The sequence below is a fragment of the Haliotis cracherodii genome, unplaced genomic scaffold, assembly GCF_022045235.1.
Source record: "Haliotis cracherodii isolate W230 unplaced genomic scaffold, xgHalCrac1.p SCAF_16, whole genome shotgun sequence".
In the NCBI taxonomy this organism is placed as follows: domain Eukaryota; kingdom Metazoa; phylum Mollusca; class Gastropoda; order Lepetellida; family Haliotidae; genus Haliotis; species Haliotis cracherodii.
In genome coordinates, this window is record NW_027266271.1 from 6,972,152 (window position 1) to 6,993,160 (window position 21,009).

Consider the following 21,009-nt stretch of genomic DNA (forward strand, 5'->3'; position numbering starts at 1 on the left):
GTTTTCAGCTTTACGGCAATGCTCAAGCTTATCCTCTTAATAATCACCAACAACTTCCTACCTTTATCTTTTCACGAACACATTTGAGCATTTTCCAAATCTTCCTCAATGGTTTTGGCAACCTAGCTACCATTGCAGTCACTCAGGAGAGTGAGTTCTTGTACCTGTAGGACTTGAACCCATTAATGTCACTCAGCATGTCCTTGTAGAGGTCACTGGCACAAAGATGTCCTTTGAATATGTAGTATAGCAACAATGAATACTTAATACATCCTTCCAGACCATGGACCATCTGGTATTCTGGAGGAAGTCTCTCCAGATCCTCCAACAACACAATTCACAATGAGAAAAACAGGTCCTTTACAATGTATGAGTTTCCCACTGGTCTCCACTCTCTGTAGCAACACTCACAACTGTAATATATAGTCTTAATTTGTTCACCTGTCAACAGACACAGGGTTCTCAACACAGGGCATATATCCCTCCACTACTGGTGGACTACAGAATTGTCTTGAGAACACCTCTCTGTCCTGTCTGTTTCAGTGTTTTCTGGCAACACGTCACTACTGTTATGTTTATCTGTGGTCTGGCTCACATTCCAGTCACTCTGATTCCTCTAAATTAGTTGGGAGTCAACAAGTGTTCAGACCCCCACTTGATTCTTGACACACTGCCAAGACTAAAACAGTTTCACAAGAAACAATTGTGTGTTCCTTTCTACTGAGGACTGAACAACAAAGTTCTTTACCTTATCAATCAGACAAACACACACAAGTAACACTTTTGGGTAATTATTAAATTTACAAATTAGGAAAATGAGGGATATGAATTACACAGCGAAGATTCCAGATGAATTACAAAGTGATGCACTCCAGGTGGTGTGGCTGAAGAAAACTGATGAACATAAGTACTGTACCTATGGGCACATACGCAAGCCACTTCCTGTTCGAAAACAGCAATCACAATTTAGCAAACATAATGGCTGCCACATTGCTTGGGAAACAAGCAGTCAAAAAAGGCTGGGCAGAGATAGCAGTAGTTGCCCTGTGACAAATGATGCTTTAGCTATTCTTAACCTAGGGATGAGCGATTAATTATACCTCTGTTGAGAGAGGCTGCAAAATCATGAAATGGTAAAGGTGGTTAACTCTTCTATATACAATTAACCAAAATAGCGCCAACAGGTCTCTGGTGAGAGAAGACTTTCAGTGGAACCCATCCAAGTTTCCTGGTTAAGTATTCAGGTAGATAGAGCCTCATTGTAATGCTTCTGGTCAAGACATCTACAAAGATCTATGACATAAATAGGTTCATGTGTTCTGCTGGGCATGAAACTGTCAGTGACATGTCAGAACCTGCGGATAGTTCTTCTCCATCTCTGATTACTGAGCTTTCAAAATGTCTCCCAGGTAACCGTGCAACAACGGGGAGTGCGGAGCAGCAGGAAGTAGGTTTTTTCTTTCAAATTAGTAAAGCGTTTCCATGGTGATTCAACTTCCTGACTGCTCCATCTAGTGGTTGAGGTAGCTCACCCCCAAAATACATGGAGAGCTCTACCCCCTGCAAAGAGTGTTCTACAGGGTAATTCTAACATAGCAAACCATACAGCTAAACAATGGAAATATCCACACAATGCTCCAGATGTTCCAGATTCAAACGTAGATATATTCCTTTTATCACAAATATAAAGGAGAAGAATAAGTTGAGGTAGGAAGATTGGGAAGCTATTTCTGTTTTTGTAAGCAACATCTTATTTAAATGATACAGATAGGATTCCGACCACTCTAGACCGTCTCTGTCATGTAACATAACTGATACATGTACTAAGAATGTATGTGTAAGTGAGTGTAAAATGTTTGCATGGGAAATATTTGAGACAAATTTCAAATAAAATCTTATGTCAGCTCCTTCAGAAACAAAAACCATTGGCAAGCTCTGAAAAAATTGCGTCTCAGCGCCCATTGACTGGAAATTGAGAGGGGCCAATATGTATATATACCAACAAAATGAGCTATGATTATGCAAGCTGTGTCACTTAGGAGGGGTTGAAGATGAAGACCACTTCCTCCTCAAGTGCTCTCTCTCTACACTACTGACTGTAAGATTATCATTTCCAGCCCTCATCTTCAAAAGTTAGCCTCATCCCAATAATACCAATGCTTTAAAATTCCTTCTAAATCCACTCCCTGATTGTTCAGCCCTTACAGCCCATTCCATTCACAGCAAGTTTTAAATACAGCTAGATGCCCTCACTGTAGGTTAAACCATGGTGCTATTCCTATATACTCTGACATTGTGTTTTATTATTATCATTTGTTTAATATTTATTACAGTCATAATATAACATGTGTTCAATTTATTTCTGGGCCTGGTCCTATGTGGGTGTATATGTACCATAAAATTTATGTTATCTTATTTTATGCCTCAAGACATGGGGACCTGCTCTACTTGTCAAATTATCTCTGAACCCAGTCATAGAGCATTATCCGCCGAGACATCTGTCACGTCCATGTCCCTGGCACCTGATGATGGTTCCATCAGTAAGGAGAGGAACAGGTGAGAGTTGCGGCAGCAGCAGCCGTGTACACCACACTGCAGTGTCTGTGAGAAGGGGCGCCACATCCTGGGGGAGACACATTAGACACTACGAGCCCACAGTAAACAGATTTCATACAACCTTCTCCTGTCTACCACTGATAAAATTCCTTAAAATACTTCAGATAACATTTCCATGGCAACCGATTTAACGTAAAAGTGGTGATATCAACCTGCAAGTAGAGATTGTCATCACTTTGCAGGATGCACATACACAAGGTTAAGACGGCTGTGGATCGAGAGCAGCGCTGACTAAACAGCCAATTATGATTAATTTGTAGTCAAGGCAATCCTCTTTTCCTTCATTTACACAGATCACAAAAAACGTTTGTGTAAAAATCTAAAACATGCATGTGTAGTAATCGCGTTACTATAATACAGTATGTCATCAACTTTCTGACATACATCCTTACGAGTGACACTTAAAGAAAGGGATTGGGATTGAGTTATGGAATTCTTTGGTCACAGGGCATAGTCAGAATCGGAATTCTTTGGTCAGGGCATAGTCAGAATTGGAATTCTTTGGTCAGGGCATAGTCAGAATCATACAACGCATTCTGCTTTTAGCAGAGATTTCTTGTAACTATGGAAAGTGTAATTACTCATTGGTACATAATTTACTTTTATTCCTGACTAATTCAAAATAATAGTTACAAAATACATAGTTTTGAAAAAATAACCCTCCATAGAAATGCAATTAATTTTATCATAACCTGTTGCATATTTGCAATGCTTGGAGTGAATCAAATCATTTCTTGGAAAGCAACTTGATCTCCCATTGTAGGGGTGACAGATTGTAGAAAGTGAAAAAATGTTGAACAAATTTATATATTTTCAACAAACTTATTAATAACAGGATTTAAGTTAGTTTTAAGTTGTACTTATATGCAGTTGGTTTGAGATACCTCCCCAACAGTAAGACATATTACGAATGACTATCTGTCCACCCCAAACTTCGACCTGCCTGAACAGTTAGCTGCAGACACCGACGCGAGAGAGCCTGCTCCTTTCAGGGACCAATCACACTTGGTAAGTGTGTGTTCTACTTAACTGTGTATGTTTTCATGATTTACTGCATAATATATATGTATCACATGATGGAATACCTTTTATCATCTCTCTCTCTCTCTCTCACACACACTCTCACACACACTCACACACACACACACACACACACACACACACACACACACACACACACACACACACACACACACACTTGTCATTTATCCAGCTCATAAACTGTTTCCAGAAATTCTGTACAATATCACACTCCCACAAGAGATGGACGATCATCTCTCTATCATCACTGCAAAAAGGACATTGATCACTGTCCACATTCTTGATATAAAATAGAAATGAGTTGGTTGTAAGTATCCTATGAATTATCCCGAACTGAAACCACTGAAGCTTTGTATCTTTGGTTATTTTGAAAGGTTTTTGTAAAAATGGATTTCCAGTTTAATTCACCAAAAATAAATTCCCATTTCTGTCTGGCTTTCCAACTAACCAAAGGTCCCAAAAGTGTGTAGTAGGTATGTGTGGAAACTTTCTTTAATAAGAAAAGTTTAGTCAATAATAAACTGTAATCTGATTAGCTGTTTTTCTGATATCGAACATATACATTGTTATATGCATTGATGCATCGTTTGTCAATAAATGAATGTTTTCATACATATGTTTTTTGTGTGAAAAGGCTTTATTTAAATGAGGAATCAATAGGAAAAAGATACTTCTTTTTAACCAATCAGAATCAAGCAATTTTTAATGTGTGGGTAGAATACTGTTCAAAGCAGCATTAACTCACTCACTAAATCCCTGTTACACACCTACTTTTAAACGTGTCATAAATCATTTTGGCACCAAAAATCTGAGCAAGACAAACCGACATTGTGAATATGTACTGGTAAGTATAATACCAGCTGTAATCACATTTATGGTAGATTAGGAGGTAATACTCAGTGTGATGTTATCTGGACAACCTTGTAAGACAGCAACCAGTCAATGAGTCAGATTTATTCAGTTTGTGGCAGTGTGAAGAGTTAGGTACTCTCAGACCTGTGTCCCTCCCAGCATTCCCTCAGTATACCACTGGCTGCTATCTTGATTGGTTGGTTTCCAGAAATAGCAGCAAGCTGAGTTTGGCTAACTTTCACTTACACTATCATAAAGTAAAAGGACCACAGTGAAAGTGTTCACACATTTGTGAAGACAGCACCATCCAGACAATGTCATGGACATGTTAGTGTAAGAGTGAATAATATCAGGATGATTCTCCCTATAGTGAATTTGAACCCATACCAGAGTGTTTAATCCTATCCTATACTATACTCTAGAGTAAAACTTCCCCGGGATCAGGTAGGATGTAATCCTTGCTTACATGAGCCCTGATGTATACCCCTGATCTCCTCGATTGAATGATCCTGCTGCTTCTTCCTGTTATGAAGGACAGCGGTCAGTGGAAAATGCTCTACGCAATCATTTCAGCAGCAGCGCAGCAAGCTTTACCGCTGTAGTGAATTCAATGCATGTTACATAACTCAGTTCTGAACTGTCTCTTGTAATCTGGTCGGCAATCCTTCCAGAAGAAGTTCTAATGCAGCTGCAGCTGCTACTACAGAGAGAACATGCTGTTGGTGTGGGTAGGACTTCAGGACTTCCTGTGCTGGACTGCATCTTAGCCACTTATTCAGCTTCCAATCTATCAGACACACTTTCTGTAACATCTGTTGAGTGAGTGAGTATGGTTTTACGCCGCTTTTAGCAATATTCCAGCAATATCATGGCAGGGGACACCAGAAATGGGCTTCACACATTGTACCCATGTCGGGAATTGAACCCGGGTCTTCGGCGTGACGAGCCAACGCTTTAACCACTAGGCTACCCGACCGCCCCTGTAACATCTGTTGAAGGGCTACTATTTCTATTTACGTATGCTAACAGGTAAGATATAGTTTACCACATACAGACAATTTAAGCTATTGAAATAGTGATGTTTCAAATAATTGAAATAGTCAGAGACTGGTCATAAGGTACAAATGACCAATCAATCGCAATTTTCCATCATCGAAAACAAATGATATTACCCCTATCTCAACCCTGAGACAGTGTTGTTTCCTGGGGAGGTTTATTCACTTCTTACTACGAAGGACTTGGAGAAAACAGTGAGAAAGTGTGAAGCCAGAGTCTTTATTTGAAAAATATAGTGCTGAAGTAAATATTTGTGTTGGCTTTTGTAAGGTGTGATCTAATGAGCTTAACTTTGATAAACAGCAAATTGAGGCAAAGCAATTAATTTAAATAATCGATCGGTTGGGTTGATCCAATCATAAATAATAAAAATAATAATAATAATGAGTCCTTTTGTATGGCGCCAAACTCAATACCAGCTCGTGTGCTCATGGCGCCTACATTAAAAAAAAATTACAACCTTCATGTTTTTCAAGTTGGACTTCAAGTTAGTGAGGAGCCAGTGATTCAGACAAACAAATAATGACACCGTTAGAAACTAACATTTTTAGTCCGATAGTCCTTAAAATGATAACTTACAGCAAAACCCTTAAAAATGGCAAACCTCTACTAGTCCTTATGTACGTAGTTTGGCAAGGACTAGACGTGTGCCAATTTCTATTGTTGAATGACTTAATTGCAGTCTATATCATTGATCTGGCTCATTTAACAGTGTCACTACCAATACATGTTCAATCAATACAAGACCATGGTTGATGATACAATGTTGCTCATACTGTATTGGAGTAATCTTTACAGATTTGTACTTTAATATAGTATCTCTTTGGGTAGATCTAGACTTTAAACTGAATACCATCTTGTCCTACTTTACATATTTCAAACTGGAATGATCTTGTGTAGTGTGTGTTCAAAACCAAAGAATCATATTTGTCCACATCAAGCACTTTGTGATCCCCTCATCCACCTACCTGGACAGACACTGAAGCAGATACTGAGACGGGAGGGGGGAATAGGGGGCTGAAATAAAAGTGTGTGAAGAGAGGAGAGGCTGGATGTGGGCGGCTACTGTCAGATCAGGGGAGATGATACTGTATTACACAGGGGGGTGCAATTTGTTTAGAATATGTCTGTGAAGGGATGATTATTAGTTTAAGTCATAATTTCTTAAATACTTATCAGTCAGTACAGACTTGGAGCAAGGTTAGAATATGTTAGCCTTTGTAACTAGCAGTCCAGGGAATTGGGTGTCAGACTGGATAGGGGAGGGTACTGTTTGGGGTGGGTGTGGTGTTGTGTGTAGGTGATGGCCTGTAGCTGATGGTCAGTAGGTGACGGTCTGTAGGTGATGGTCTGTAGGTGATGGTCTGTAGGTGACAGTCTGTAGGTGATGGCCTGTAGGTGACGGTCTGTAGGTGATGGTCTGTAGGTGATGGTCAGTAGGTAATGGTCTGTAGGTGACGGTCTGTAGGTGATGGCCTGTAGGTGATGGCCTGTAGGTGATGGTCTGTAGGTGACAGTCTGTAGGTGATGGCCTGTAGGTGACGGTCTGTAGGTGATGGTCTGTAGGTGACGGTCAGTAGGTGATGGCCAGTAGGTGACGGTCAGTAGGTGATGGTCTGTAGGTGATGGTCTGTAGGTGACGGTCAGTAGGTGATGGCCTGTAGGTGATGGTCAGTAGGTGATGGTCTGTAGGTGATGGTCAGTAGGTGATGGTCTGTAGGTGATGGCCTGTAGGTGATGGTCAGTAGGTGATGGTCTGTAGGTGATGGTCTGTAGGTGATGGTCAGTAGGTGATGGTCTGTAGGTGATGGTCTGTAGGTGATGGTCAGTAGGTGATGGTCTGTAGGTGATGGTCTGTAGGTGACGGTCAGTAGGTGATGGTCAGTAGGTGATGGTCAGTAGGTGATGGTCAGTAGGTGATGGTCAGTAGGTGATGGTCAGTAGGTGATGGTCTGTAGGTGATGGTCAGTAGGTGATGGTCTGTAGGTGATGGTCAGTAGGTGATGGTCAGTAGGTGAAGGTCTGTAGGTGATGGTCAGTAGGTGACGGTCAGTAGGTGATGGCCTGTAGGTGACGGTCAGTAGGTGACGGTCAGTAGGTGACAGTCAGTAGGTGATGGTCTGTAGGTGATGGTCTGTAGGTGATGGTCAGTAGGTGATGGTCAGTAGGTGATGGTGTGTGTAGGTGATGGTGTGTGTAGGTGATGGTCTGTAGGTGATGGTCAGTAGGAATGGTACTGGGTTAACCATGGTTGGTGGAACCTGGAGAACTCCAGAAGGATCAGTAGTCTTACAAGTGATAACATTGAAAACATTGGCTGATGGGGCATATATCACACTCCTCATGCTCACTCATGGTACATGTATTCCTGCTCAAAAGGCAAATGAAATGTTTTACTGATATAATATCTATAAATCGTTCAAATGCTAAATTGTCTGAAATTTTGTGAAATTGTATGTTAACTCTAACTGCTCCATGATAAACATGATTATACTGAGCACACATCATCTGCTACACGAAGCATTGGCATCATCTGTCAATATAGACTTTAGAGTTGTAACACCAAAGATGACCTTTATTCTACAACTATTGTAACCCAGCCAAGGCATCACATGACCAACAGTGCACCATGAGAAGACAAACATGTGGAAGGTGACCCTCCACACAACAAGAATGACACCTGTGGGAGTATCTGTAGTGATCGGTGACGGGCAGACTGACCACTGTCACTATCATCATGGACGGCTGACTGATGCCCACATCACCATCATCACAGCAGCATCTGCAGCAGATACCCACATATAGAAGGAAGTGCTGATGGTTGGCAACCGAAATAGTTGTTCAATACCTAGCGACATATTATATTGTAAGCTCAGGGCTAACTCAGTGACAGAAAAATGCTAAAACTTGTGTACCCATATCTGGATTAAACTAATGAGCAAATGCACTTACCACTGAGCCACCATCCCACCCAATACACTTACCACTGAGCCACCATCCCATCCAACACACGTACCACTGAGCCACCATCCCACCCAACACACTTACCACTGAGCCACCATCCCACCACCACACGTACCACTGAGCCACTTTCCCACCCAACGCTTACCACTGAGCCACCATCCAACCCAACACACTTACCACTGAGCCACCATCTCACCCAATACGTGTACCACTGAGCCACCATCCCACCCAATACACTTACCACTGAACCACCATCCCACCCAATACACATACCACTGAGCCACCATCCCACCCAACACACGTACCACTGAGCCACCATCCCACCCAATACACGTACCACTGAGCCACCATCCCACCCAATACACTTACCACTGAACCACCATCCCACCCAATACACATACCACTGAGCCACCATCCCACCCAACACACGTACCACTGAGCCACCATCCCACCCAATACACTTACCACTGAGCCACCATCCCACCCAATACACATACCACTGTGCCACCATCCCATCCAATACACATACCACTGAGCCACCATCCCACCCAACACACTTACCACTGAGCCACCATCCCACCACCACACGTACCACTGAGCCACTATCCCACCCAATACATGTACCACTGAGCCACCATCCCATCCAATACACGTACCACTGAGCCACCATCCCACCCAATACACATACCACTGTGCCACCATCCCATCCAATACACATACCACTGAGCCACCATCCCACCCAATACACATACCACTGTGCCACCATCCCATCCAATACACATACCACTGAGCCACCATCCCACCCAACACACTTACCACTGAGCCACCATCCCATCCAACACATGTACCACTGACCCACCATCCCACCCAATACACGTACCACTGAGCCACCATCCCATCCAACACACGTACCACTGAGCCACCATCCCACCCAACACACTTACCACTGAGCCACCATCCCACCCAACACTTACCACTGAGCCACCATCCCACCCAATACACTTACCACTGAGCCACCATCCCACCCAATACACTTACCACTGAGCCACCATCCCACCCAACACTTACCACTGAGCCACCATCCCACCCAATACACTTACCACTGAGCCACCATCCCACCGAACACTTACCACTGAGCCACCATCCCACCCAATACACTTACCACTGAGCCACCATCCCACCCAACACACTTACCACTGAGCCACCATCCCACCAATACACTTACCACTGAGCCACCATCCCACCCAACACACTTACCACTGAGCCACCATCCCACCCAACACACGTACCACTGAGCCACCATCCCACCCAACATTGTATGGCTGTTACTGTTTTTGCACACACACCAACAGTTCCCTACTTGTGTTTCTATAATGGGACATGTACTGTACATGATGCTTACCAGAGTTGAGACATTTGCCCAGAGAGTAGGACATGTAGTCTAGGAATATCCTCAATGTTCAGCTTCAACCATAAACTCTCACAAAAGAATCACACCTTCTTCATCCACACAACTCTGGGATGAACAAAGCCAAGTTTCTCCACACATTCCTCCACAAAGCGAAGATGAAGAGTTCTCTGCTCTCACTCAAGTCATTAGTGGCAGGAATTTGAAGCAGGCAGCAGCCATACACTGTGCACTCAATGGTGTAAAAATATAATAATCTCTTCTTGAAATGGATCCCTGTTTACAACGTTCTGTATGCATGTTAGTACATTGCATAACACACAGGGTTACACTAGAGGTAGCAATTAAGGTGAGCTTCATTAACTTTGCCATGAGAAAGACCTTGTACAAATTGTGGTTGATCAGGAGTGTTACATGTTGAACTGATGGAACACTGGTGAGAGGATAACTTCACAAGACAGAACATATAGAATTTTGTTTTTAATTTCAATATATTTTGATCCTATAAAAAACAGGATGCACACTACTTAATTGTGTATTCATTTTCCACTCTCAGGTACATATTTTCAGAGTGTTTAACTTGTTGTCCTGTAAATTAAACAAAACAAGAACAAATATTCTTGTAAAATGAGTTAAAAAAACAACATTATCTGGAATGATCATATATCACTGTTGTTGTATAGTGGGAACTACAACCCCCTGAGTTTCTCCGGAATGACCTGTGTGCACCATCTTCCCACATCTGGTCTGCAGTTACCTAAGAAGAGTTCCGGTCTCGCTCACCCCTCTCACCTGTTGGCCTTTCAGACATGGAGGCTCTACATGGGGGGGTCAGGCAGTTACCTAAGAAGAGTTCCGGTCTCGCTCACCCCTCTCACCTGTTGGCCTTTCAGACATGGAGGCTCTACATTGGGGGGGTCAGGCAGGTTTCTGGAGGTGAGTTAAATCTCGCTCACCCCTCTCACCTGTTGGCCTTTCAGACATGGAGGCTCTACATTGGGGGGGTCAGGCAGGTTTCTGGAGGTGAGTTAAATCTCGCTCACCCCTCTCACCTGTTGACCTTTCAGACATGGAGGCTCTACATGGGGGTGTCAGGCAGGTATCTGGAGGTGAGTTAAATCTCGCTCACCCCTCTCACCTGTTGACCTTTCAGACATGGAGGCTCTACATGGGGGGGTCAGGCAGGTATCTGGTCTCTACCCTTCAGGCCTTTCAGTATGGCATGACACTTCTAAATGTGCGTAAACCACTTGGCATATGTAGTAAGACAAAAAGTGCAATGACTCTAGCTAACTTACAGCATTACAAAAGTCCCATGCATGTCCGGTCTGATGTTTCCACACTGGAGTGTAGAATGCATGCATGGGTTACAGAACATGTCCCCGTACTGGTGCTGAGGTGGACAAGGGTTCCACATTATTGCACTTATACAGTGATGTGTCTGTTTGCATCTGCTTGTACTTGTTCAGACAAATTTCAGCTTTATAGTGCCAGCCCACTGAGATACCTTGTCGCAGTTTTACCATGGATATCCTACTCAGACCAATCCTTGTTTTAGTCTTCTAATGCAGAGCACCAGGCAGGGTAACAACAAGTACCATCTTTTAAAGTAGCTGGGCATCAAACCACCGACCTTCCACTCTCCAGACAGACCCTCTATCCACAAGACCACGGAGGCTCTCCATAATACTTGCATGACAAGTTGTTATAAAGTGAAACATATCCAATCAATTATTATATACTCACATAGATGCACCAGTTATATCAGATACATGCACAAACGTTGAGTTTGGCAATAATATCAGGGGCTCTTGACCGTTAGAGTGAAAACAATGGATGAGATTTTGTTGTAAATCTCAATTTTCCAAGATACATTCAGTCAATTTCTGAGAGAAAGTGTTGAAATCACTCGTTCCGAATTTGGCTTTAAAAAACAACAATTTGGGGGCGTGGCCTAAAGCTACATGTGCAGCAGTGACAACTGTTTTCATTGGTTGATACATTTGCCAGGTTTATCTATCCTGTAATTCTTAGCCGTTATACATATATTGTTCCTGCTATTTCTGTTAATCCTACAAAAATAACACAATGGCTTACATTGTTGATTCTGCGTAATGACTTTTGATCTTGACTTTGTGAATAATTAAAAAAACAATTAAATATCAGTAACTAGCATTTTACTACTAACATCCTGTTTGGGTAATAAAACACCATCTGCCCTCGGCCCTATTCCAGATAATAAAGACCTTTCAGGGATTAATCCCCTGAGTAACGACTGAAGGCATGATCAGTGTTGTTACTAAGGTGACTAAGTTGTGGACATGGTAATCTAATGGATGAGCAGACAGAAAAAAAATGTTATGTCTTAAAAAATCTAAGGCAGAAGCAGGCCGACTGGGCGTCGGCCCAATCATCCTGATTGTTGAAATTGCACAGTGCACTAAACACTGGGAACACCTTTTAACCCTAGTGAGGAGAATGCTGTCAGTGGTGGAACATTTTATTCGGGGAACAATTTCAGCTATTGTCTCTGAGCTCCAGATTAGCTGCGTAAAACACGCATCAGAAATGCAGAAATATGCAGTAAAATACAATCCAAGCGTATCAAATACGCAACAAACATTACAGATACGCTTCAAAAATAAAACTTGTGCGTATCATCAAAATATTATGAAGTAACCCTGCGTATTCGATTAGCAAATCAGCACGATGACAGTTACATCATGATCATTTGCCATCACACTTTCTTGTGGAAGTATTGTGGTATTTTTGAGTCCTACAAAGCTCTCGAACCCACCCGACACCAGTTTGCAGAGACTAGATGAACAGTGATTTTAAATATTTAACTTACCCACATGTGTAAAAACTAGTGGGTAACAGAAATTTGAAAACCCAGATAGAATTACTGATACCCAATGATTTTAAAATGCATGGGTAAAATACCCACAACACCAAAAGCTTATCTGGAGCTCTGTGTCTTTTATCGTCCTTTTTACATCATTTCCATTTTTCAAATTTAATTTTAGCCAAGTGTTTGTTATTAATTATGCCCTAAAGTAATAATATCTGCAAAGTTGCTTTGTTGACTTTACTTGGCCTTTAAAATAAATCATATATATTGACTGATTCATAGTAACACAGGGCTGGCTCCATGGGCAAGTGGTAGAGCGTCTGCCCGGAGAGAAGAAGACCCGGAGTTCAATCCCTAGCTGCATCATACCAAAAGACGCCAAAACATGTTACTTTTTGTTACCCTGTCTGGCGCTCAACATTAAGGGGCTGAAACATAGACTGGTCGGCTTGGAGTCAGTACTGTGTCTGAGTGGGGCATTCATGTTAAACTGCGGCATGGTATCTCATGGTACATGTATCTCACTATAAAATTGGCATTAGTTCGGACAAGTTAGCCACACACACACGTGCATGCACGTCGCAATACAAGTGCAATAATCTTGGATGCGATGTTAAACCCCATTTCACCTCAGCTCACCTGATAGTAACACAAGAATGATATACAAAGTCTAAGGCTATTTAAAAAACTAATATTGTGAGTGGGTCATCACGTGTAAATTCATGGCCAACATTTGCCCATGGAGTGTATACAACAGTCTATTTAACAGCAGCAACCAAACGCGGAAGTGGGATTCACTGGCGTAGTGGGATTTATTGGCAGGCAGTAAAACTACACATGTTCATCACAAGAGAACCTTGAAGCTTATCCCTGGTCTAACTGGCATTTCAGGCTCATTCTAAAAATATCTGACCAGCTGCTTCTGGGAACCTAACATACCTTGTACATGGCCAGTCCCTCTGGGTTCTCTATCTATCCTTATACATGAGCTTCCCTTACCCCTATCTCCGGCACTGGCTTCTCTATCTGACCTTATACATGAGCCTCCCTTACCTCTATCTCAGGCACTGGGTTCTCTATCTATCCTTATACATGAGCTTCCCTTACCTCTATCTCCGGCACTGGGTTCTCTATCTGACCTTATACATGAGCTTCCCTTACCTCTATCTCAGGCACTGGGTTCTCTATCTGACCTTATACATGAGCTTCCCTTACCTCTATCTCAGGCACTGGGTCCTCTATCTATCCTTATACATGAGCTTCCCTTACCTCTATCTCAGGCACTGGGTTCTCTATCTGACCTTATACATGAGCCTCTCTTACCTTTATCTCAGGCACTGGGTTCTCTATCTGACCTTATACATGAGCTTCCCTTACCTCTATCTCAGGCACTGGGTTCTCTATCTGACCTTATACATGAGCTTCCCTTACCTCTATCTCAGGCACTGGGTTCTCTATCTGACCTTATACATGAGCCTCCCTTACCTCTATCTCAGGCACTGGGTTCTCTATCTATCCTTATACATGAGCCTCCCTTACCTCTATCTCAGGCACTGGGTTCTCTATCTGACCTTATACATGAGCTTCCCTTACCTCTATCTCAGGCACTGGGTTCTCTATCTGACCTTATACATGAGCCTCCCTTACCTCTATCTCAGGCACTGATTTCTCTATCTGACCTTATACATGAGCTTCCCTTACCTCTATCTCAGGCATCGGGTTCTCTATCTGACCTTATACATGAGCCTCCCTTACCTCTATCTCAGGCACTGGGTTCTCTATCTGACCTTATACATGAGCTTCCCTTACCTCTATCTCAGGCACTGGGTTCTCTATCTGACCTTATACATGAGCCTCCCTTACCTCTATCTCAGGCACTGGGTTCTCCATCTGACCTTATACATGAGCCTCCCTTACCTCTATCTCAGGCACTGGGTTCTCCATCTGACCTTATACATGAGCCTCCCTTACCTCTATCTCAGGCACTGGGTTCTCTATCTGACCTTATACATGAGCCTCCCTTACCTCTATCTCAGGCACTGGGTCCTCTATCTATCCTTATACATGAGCTTCCCTTACCTTTATCTCAGTCACTGGATTCTCAATCTGACCTTATACATGAGCCTCCCTTACCTCTATCTCAGGCACTGGGTCCTCTATCTATCCTTATACATGAGCTTCCCTTACCTCTATCTCAGTCACTGGATTCTCTATCTGACCTTATACATGAGCTTCCCTTACCTCTATCTCCGGCACTGGATTCTCTATCTGACCTTATACATGAGCTTCCCTTACATCTATCTCAGGCACTGGGTTCTCTATCTGACCTTATACATGAGCCTCTCTTACCTTTATCTCAGGCACTTGGTTCTCCATCTGACCTAAAACATGAGCTTCCCTTACCTCTATCTCAGTCACTCTGTTCTCTATCTGACCTTATACATGAGCTTCCCTTACCTCTATCTCAGGCACTGGGTTCTCTATCTGACCTTATACATGAGCCTCCCTTACCTCTATCTCAGGCACTTGGTCCTCCATCTGACTTTATACATGAGCCTCCCTTACCTCTATATCTTTCACTGAGTTCTCTATCTGACCTTATTCATGAGCCTCCCTTACCTCTATCTCAGGCACTGGGTTCTTTATCTGACCTTATACATGAGCTTCCCTTACCTCTATCTCAGGCACTTGGTTCTCTATCTGACCTTATACATGAGCCTCCCTTACCTCTATCTCAGGCACTGGGTTCTCCATCTGACCTTATACATGAGCTTCCCTTACCTCTATCTCAGGCCCTAGTTCCCCTATCTGACATCATACATGAGATTCCCCTACTACTTTTACAGATACCTATCTTAGTCTCTAACATCTTGTCTCTGAAATGAAAATATTTTACAGAAATAAACAGTTGTTAAATTATCATAATACAATATAATAACAAGGAGCCCAGAAACTCTCTTCATTTTCATTTTCCCTGAAACTGCAGAAATCTAGACTAGCGAACTATTATAGACTTGCATGGGTTGCATTTTATATATTTGTTTCAGGGTCTGTATGACATGGTAGTAGGACTGGGACGGGTAACTCAGGTACTTGGGGTTGGGTGGCTACTAGGACCCGGGTGGCTACTAGGACCTGGGTGGCTACTAGGACCCGGGTACCCACAGAACTACCTGGACCCGTGTTTAATCATATGATATATTGTTTTCTGATAAAAATTATCTTGCACTCCATGGTTACACTATAAGTGACTAATGTTTGCATTCCTTCTGACTTCATATTTTTGCATAAAGATAAAACTTTAGTCATCATCAGTTTATGCATGGCCAGATCGTTTTATACGCATATCTAAATACAGTTTGCCAGGGCTATGGTCAAACTATTCCCAGTCAGACATTTGTACCCATCTCTTGAGACCTACAATGGGTACCCGGGTAGTAAATTTGGACTCGTCCCAGCCCTACAGGATAATTATGTCAGGAGGGCAGTGATAGTATGTCTCACTCATCAGACTATGCTAGACAGACCCAAACTCTTATAATAATGACTTAACAGACAATAACTTTACAATGCATAGTTCGCTCATTAAACCAAATACCTGTATTTTCACCTGTAAACAAATACCAACTTGCTGACACTTTTGAAGTGAAATATGACAGCTCATAGGAAGTGAAATGGAACAGACAGTAGACAGTCAAGCCATGACTAAATGCAAACTCTAATTGTAGCAACATGTGCCTTGCACACCCCACATGGAGGTATAGATTACGTTTGAGAAGGCACCAAAATAGACACATAAATATAACACTTCGCTTATCTTCAACACTTGAGGAGCCTTGCAACTTGCAGTTCAAAATAACTTGGTAATCCTAGATGTATGACATAGTTATACTGGATGTTACTCCTCACACATGGAAGTGGTATTTCTTTCACCATCCTGGTGTTCTGTAATTGCTCTTGAAGTCACAAGTGAAATGATGTCAATTTTCTTGAATCAACAAGAAGACACAGGATGTGACTTCATGAATGTCCTTGAATCAACAAGAAGACACAGGATGTGACTTCATGAATGTTCTTGAATCAACAAGAAGGCACAGGTGGTGACTTCATAAATCTCCTTGAATCAACAAGAAGACACAGGATGTGACTTCATGAATGTCCTTGAATCAACAAGACACAGGATGTGACTTCATGAATGTTCTTGAATCAACAAGGAGACACAGGTGGTGACTTCATGAATGTTCTTGAATCAACAAGAAGACACAGGATGTGACTTCATGAATAAGCATGCATAAGATCTTTCTTCACTGAGGCCTGAAGACTATTAGCCATCTTGCATACTCATATTTCAGTGGTACAAATAGTGTTAAATACACCCTGACATGGGATAATGAATTGACCAAATTTATAGCCCTTCTTGTCATAGGTAACTGTTACTATAACATTCTGCAGTGGACCTTTCTGGTGGGAATCCATATCAGGGTTAAGAGGATTTGAAAATATTTCACTTCTGACCTTGGTCAGAATACAGTTAGTACACAGACCGATATGTTTAGTCAATGCCACCATACATCATATCAGGGTAATGAAAGAATGTAGACAAAAAACTCACTGAAATTAAGTATCATCCAGCCATCATGTTTTATCAGGTCCAATAACATCTGACAGAGTGGAGTGCCTGTGTGAGTGAATGTACTCTCATGCTGTAGTTGACTGGCAGACTGAGTTGTGTTTTATGCTGCTTTTTGATCAAATCACCAGAAATGGGCTTCATAATGGGCTTCCCATGTTGGGAATTGAACCCAAGGTCTACTATGTGGAGCAACAATGCTTGTACCACAAGGCTATCCCACCGACCCTTAGTGACATCCACCTGTCAACGGACAGCCTTCTCCTTTTCCCAGATAGATCCTCTCTACAGACAACCTTCTCCCATATGGACCCTGTCTACAGACCGCCTTCTCCCTGGTGGACCCTGTCTACAGACTGCCTTCTCCCTGGTGGACCGTCTACAGACTGCCTTCTCACACATGGATCCTGTCTACAGACCGCCTTCTCCCTGGTGGACCCTGTCTACAGACTGCCTTCTCCCTGGTGGACCCTGTCTACAGACCGCCTTCTCCCTGGTGGACCCTGTCTACAGACTGCCTTCTCCCTGGTGGACCCTGTCTACAGACCGCCTTCTCCCTGGTGGACCCTGTCTACAGACTGCCTTCTCCCTGGTGGACCGTCTACAGACTGCCTTCTCACACATGGATCCTGTCTACAGACCGCCTTCTCCCTGGTGGACCCTGTCTACAGACTGCCTTCTCCCTGGTGGACCCTGTCTACAGACCGCCTTCTCCCTGGTGGACCCTGTCTACAGACTGCCTTCTCCCTGGTGGATCCTGTCTACAGACCGCCTTCTCCCTGGTGGACCCTGTCTACAGACTGCCTTCTCCCTGGTGGACCCTGTCTACAGACCGCCTTCTCCCTAGTGGACCCTGTCTACAGACTGCCTTCTCCCTGGTGGACCGTCTACAGACTGCCTTCTCCCTGGTGGACCGTCTACAGACCGCCTTCTCCCTGGTGGACCCTGTCTACAGACTGCCTTCTCCCTGGTGGACCCTGTCTACAGACTGCCTTCTCACACATGGATCCTGTCTACAGACTGCCTTCTCCCTGGTGGACCGTCTACAGACCGCCTTCTCCCTAGTGGACCGTCTACAGACCGCCTTCTCCCTGGTGGACCCTGTCTACAGACTGCCTTCTCCCTGGTGGACCGTCTACAGACTGCCTTCTCCCTGGTGGACCCTGTCTACAGACCGCCTTCTCCCTGGTGGACCCTGTCTACAGACTGCCTTCTCCCTGGTGGACCGTCTACAGACCGCCTTCTCCCTAGTGGACCGTCTACAGACCGCCTTCTCCCTGGTGGACCCTGTCTACAGACTGCCTTCTCCCTGGTGGACCGTCTACAGACTGCCTTCTCCCTGGTGGACCCTGTCTACAGACCGCCTTCTCCCTGGTGGACCCTGTCTACAGACTGCCTTCTCCCTGGTGGACCCTGTCTACAGACTGCCTTCTCCCTTGTGGACCCTGTCTACAGACTGCCTTCTCCCTGGTGGACCCTGTCTACAGACTGCCTTCTCACACATGGATCCTGTCTACAGACTGCCTTCTCCCTGGTGGACCGTCTACAGACTGCCTTCTCCCTGGTGGACCGTCTACAGACCGCCTTCTCCCTAGTGGACCGTCTACAGACCGCCTTCTCCCTGGTGGACCCTGTCTACAGACTGCCTTCTCCCTGGTGGACCCTGTCTACAGACCGCCTTCTCCCTGGTGGACCCTGTCTACAGACCGCCTTCTCCCTGGTGGACCCTGTCTACAGACTGCCTTCTCCCTGGTGGACCCTGTCTACAGACTGCCTTCTCCCTGGTGGACCCTGTCTACAGACCGCCTTCTCCCTGGTGGACCCTGTCTACAGACCGCCTTCTCCCTAGTGGACCCTGTCTACAGACCGCCTTCTCCCTGGTGGACCCTGTCTACAGACCGCCTTCTCCCTGGTGGACCCTGTCTACAGACCGCCTTCTCCCTGGTGGACCCTGTCTACAGACTGCCTTCTCCCTGGTGGACCCTGTCTACAGACCGCCTTCTCCCTAGTGGACCGTCTACAGACCGCCATCTCCCTGGTGGACCCTGTCTACAGACTGCCTTCTCCCTGGTGGACCGTCTACAGACTGCCTTCTCCCTGGTGGACCGTCTACAGACCGCCTTCTCCCTGGTGGACCCTGTCTACAGACTGCCTTCTCCCTGGTGGACCCTGTCTACAGACTGCCTTCTCCCTGGTGGACCCTGTCTACAGACTGCCTTCTCACACATGGACCCTGTCTACAGACTGCCTTCTCCCTGGTGGACCGTCTACAGACCGCCTTCTCCCTAGTGGACCCTGTCTACAGACTGCCTTCTCCCTGGTGGACCCTGTCTACAGACTGCCTTCTCCCTGGTGGACCGTCTACAGACTGCCTTCTCCCTGGTGGACCCTGTCTACAGACTGCCTTCTCCCTGGTGGACCCTGTCTACAGACTGCCTTCTCACACATGGATCCTGTCTACAGACAGCCTTCTCCCTGGTGGACCGTCTACAGACTGCCTTCTCCCTGGTGGACCCTGTCTACAGACTGCCTTCTCACACATGGATCCTGTCTACAGACAGCCTTCACCCTGGTGGACCGTCTACAGACTGCCTTCTCCCTGGTGGACCCTGTCTACAGACTGCCTTCTCACACATGGATCCTGTCTACAGACCGCCTTCTCCCTGGTGGACTGTCTACAGACCGCCTTCTCCCTGGTGGACCCTGTCTACAGACTGCCTTCTCCCTGGTGGACCCTGTCTACAGACTGCCTTCTCCCTGGTGGAACCTGTCTACAGAATGCCTTCTGCCTGGTGGACCCTGTCTACAGACTGCCTTCTCACACATGGATCCTGTCTACAGACAGCCTTCTCCCTGGTGGACCCTGTCTACAGACTGCCATCTCCCTGGTGGACCCTCCCCTTCTCCCAGATGGACCCTGTCTACAGACTGCCATCTCCCTGGTGGACCCTCCCCTTCTCCCAGATGGTCCCTGTCTAAAGACTGCCTTCTCCCAGGTGGACCCTCCCCTTCTCCCTGGTGGACCCTGTCTAAAGACTGCCTTCTCTGAGGTGGACCCTGTCTACAGACTGCCTTTTCCCAGGTGGATCCTGTCTACAGACTACCTTCTCCCAGATGGATCCTGTCTACAGACTGCCTTCTCCCTGGGGGACCCTGTCTACAGACTGCCTTCTGCCTGGTGGACCGTCTACAGACTGCCTTCTCCCTGGTGGACCCTGTCTACAGACTGCTATCTCCCTGGTGGATCCTCCCCTTCTCCCAGATGGACCCTGTCTACAGACTGCCATCTCCCTGGTGGACCCTCCCCTTCTCCCAGATGGTCCCTGTCTAAAGACTGCCTTCTCCCAGGTGGACACTCGCCTTCTCCCTGGTGGACCCTGTCTACAGACTGCCTTCTCTGAGGTGGACCCTGTCTACAGACTGCCTTCTCCCAGATAAACCATGTCTTATTTATGTTGTGCTGGAGTTGGGCCAAGGAGTCAATTCACGTATCAAGACATCAAGTGCATTTAATTTAAAATAAGTGGGCACCAACAGATACAGGGCTTTCAGCATGTCACCATGCCTTTCCACACAAGATCAACCTGTCCT

General features: G+C 44.8%; 1 protein-coding gene across 4 annotated transcripts in view; it reads right to left on the minus strand.

The window, feature by feature from the left end:
- Positions 1-21,009, minus strand: part of LOC139463760 (uncharacterized) — a 62,693-nt gene that overhangs the window by 35,829 nt on the left and 5,855 nt on the right. For 2 of the 4 annotated variants that reach the window (XM_071245042.1, XM_071245041.1), the window contains exon 1: positions 62-564. In XM_071245042.1, coding sequence (XP_071101143.1) covers positions 62-133 — 72 coding nt within the window. In that variant the 5' untranslated portion in view covers positions 134-564. Of the gene's footprint in view, positions 1-61; positions 565-8,245; positions 8,348-9,931; positions 10,071-21,009 lie in introns of those variants that run through there. The other 2 variants (XM_071245046.1, XM_071245045.1) reach the window with 2 other exon arrangements.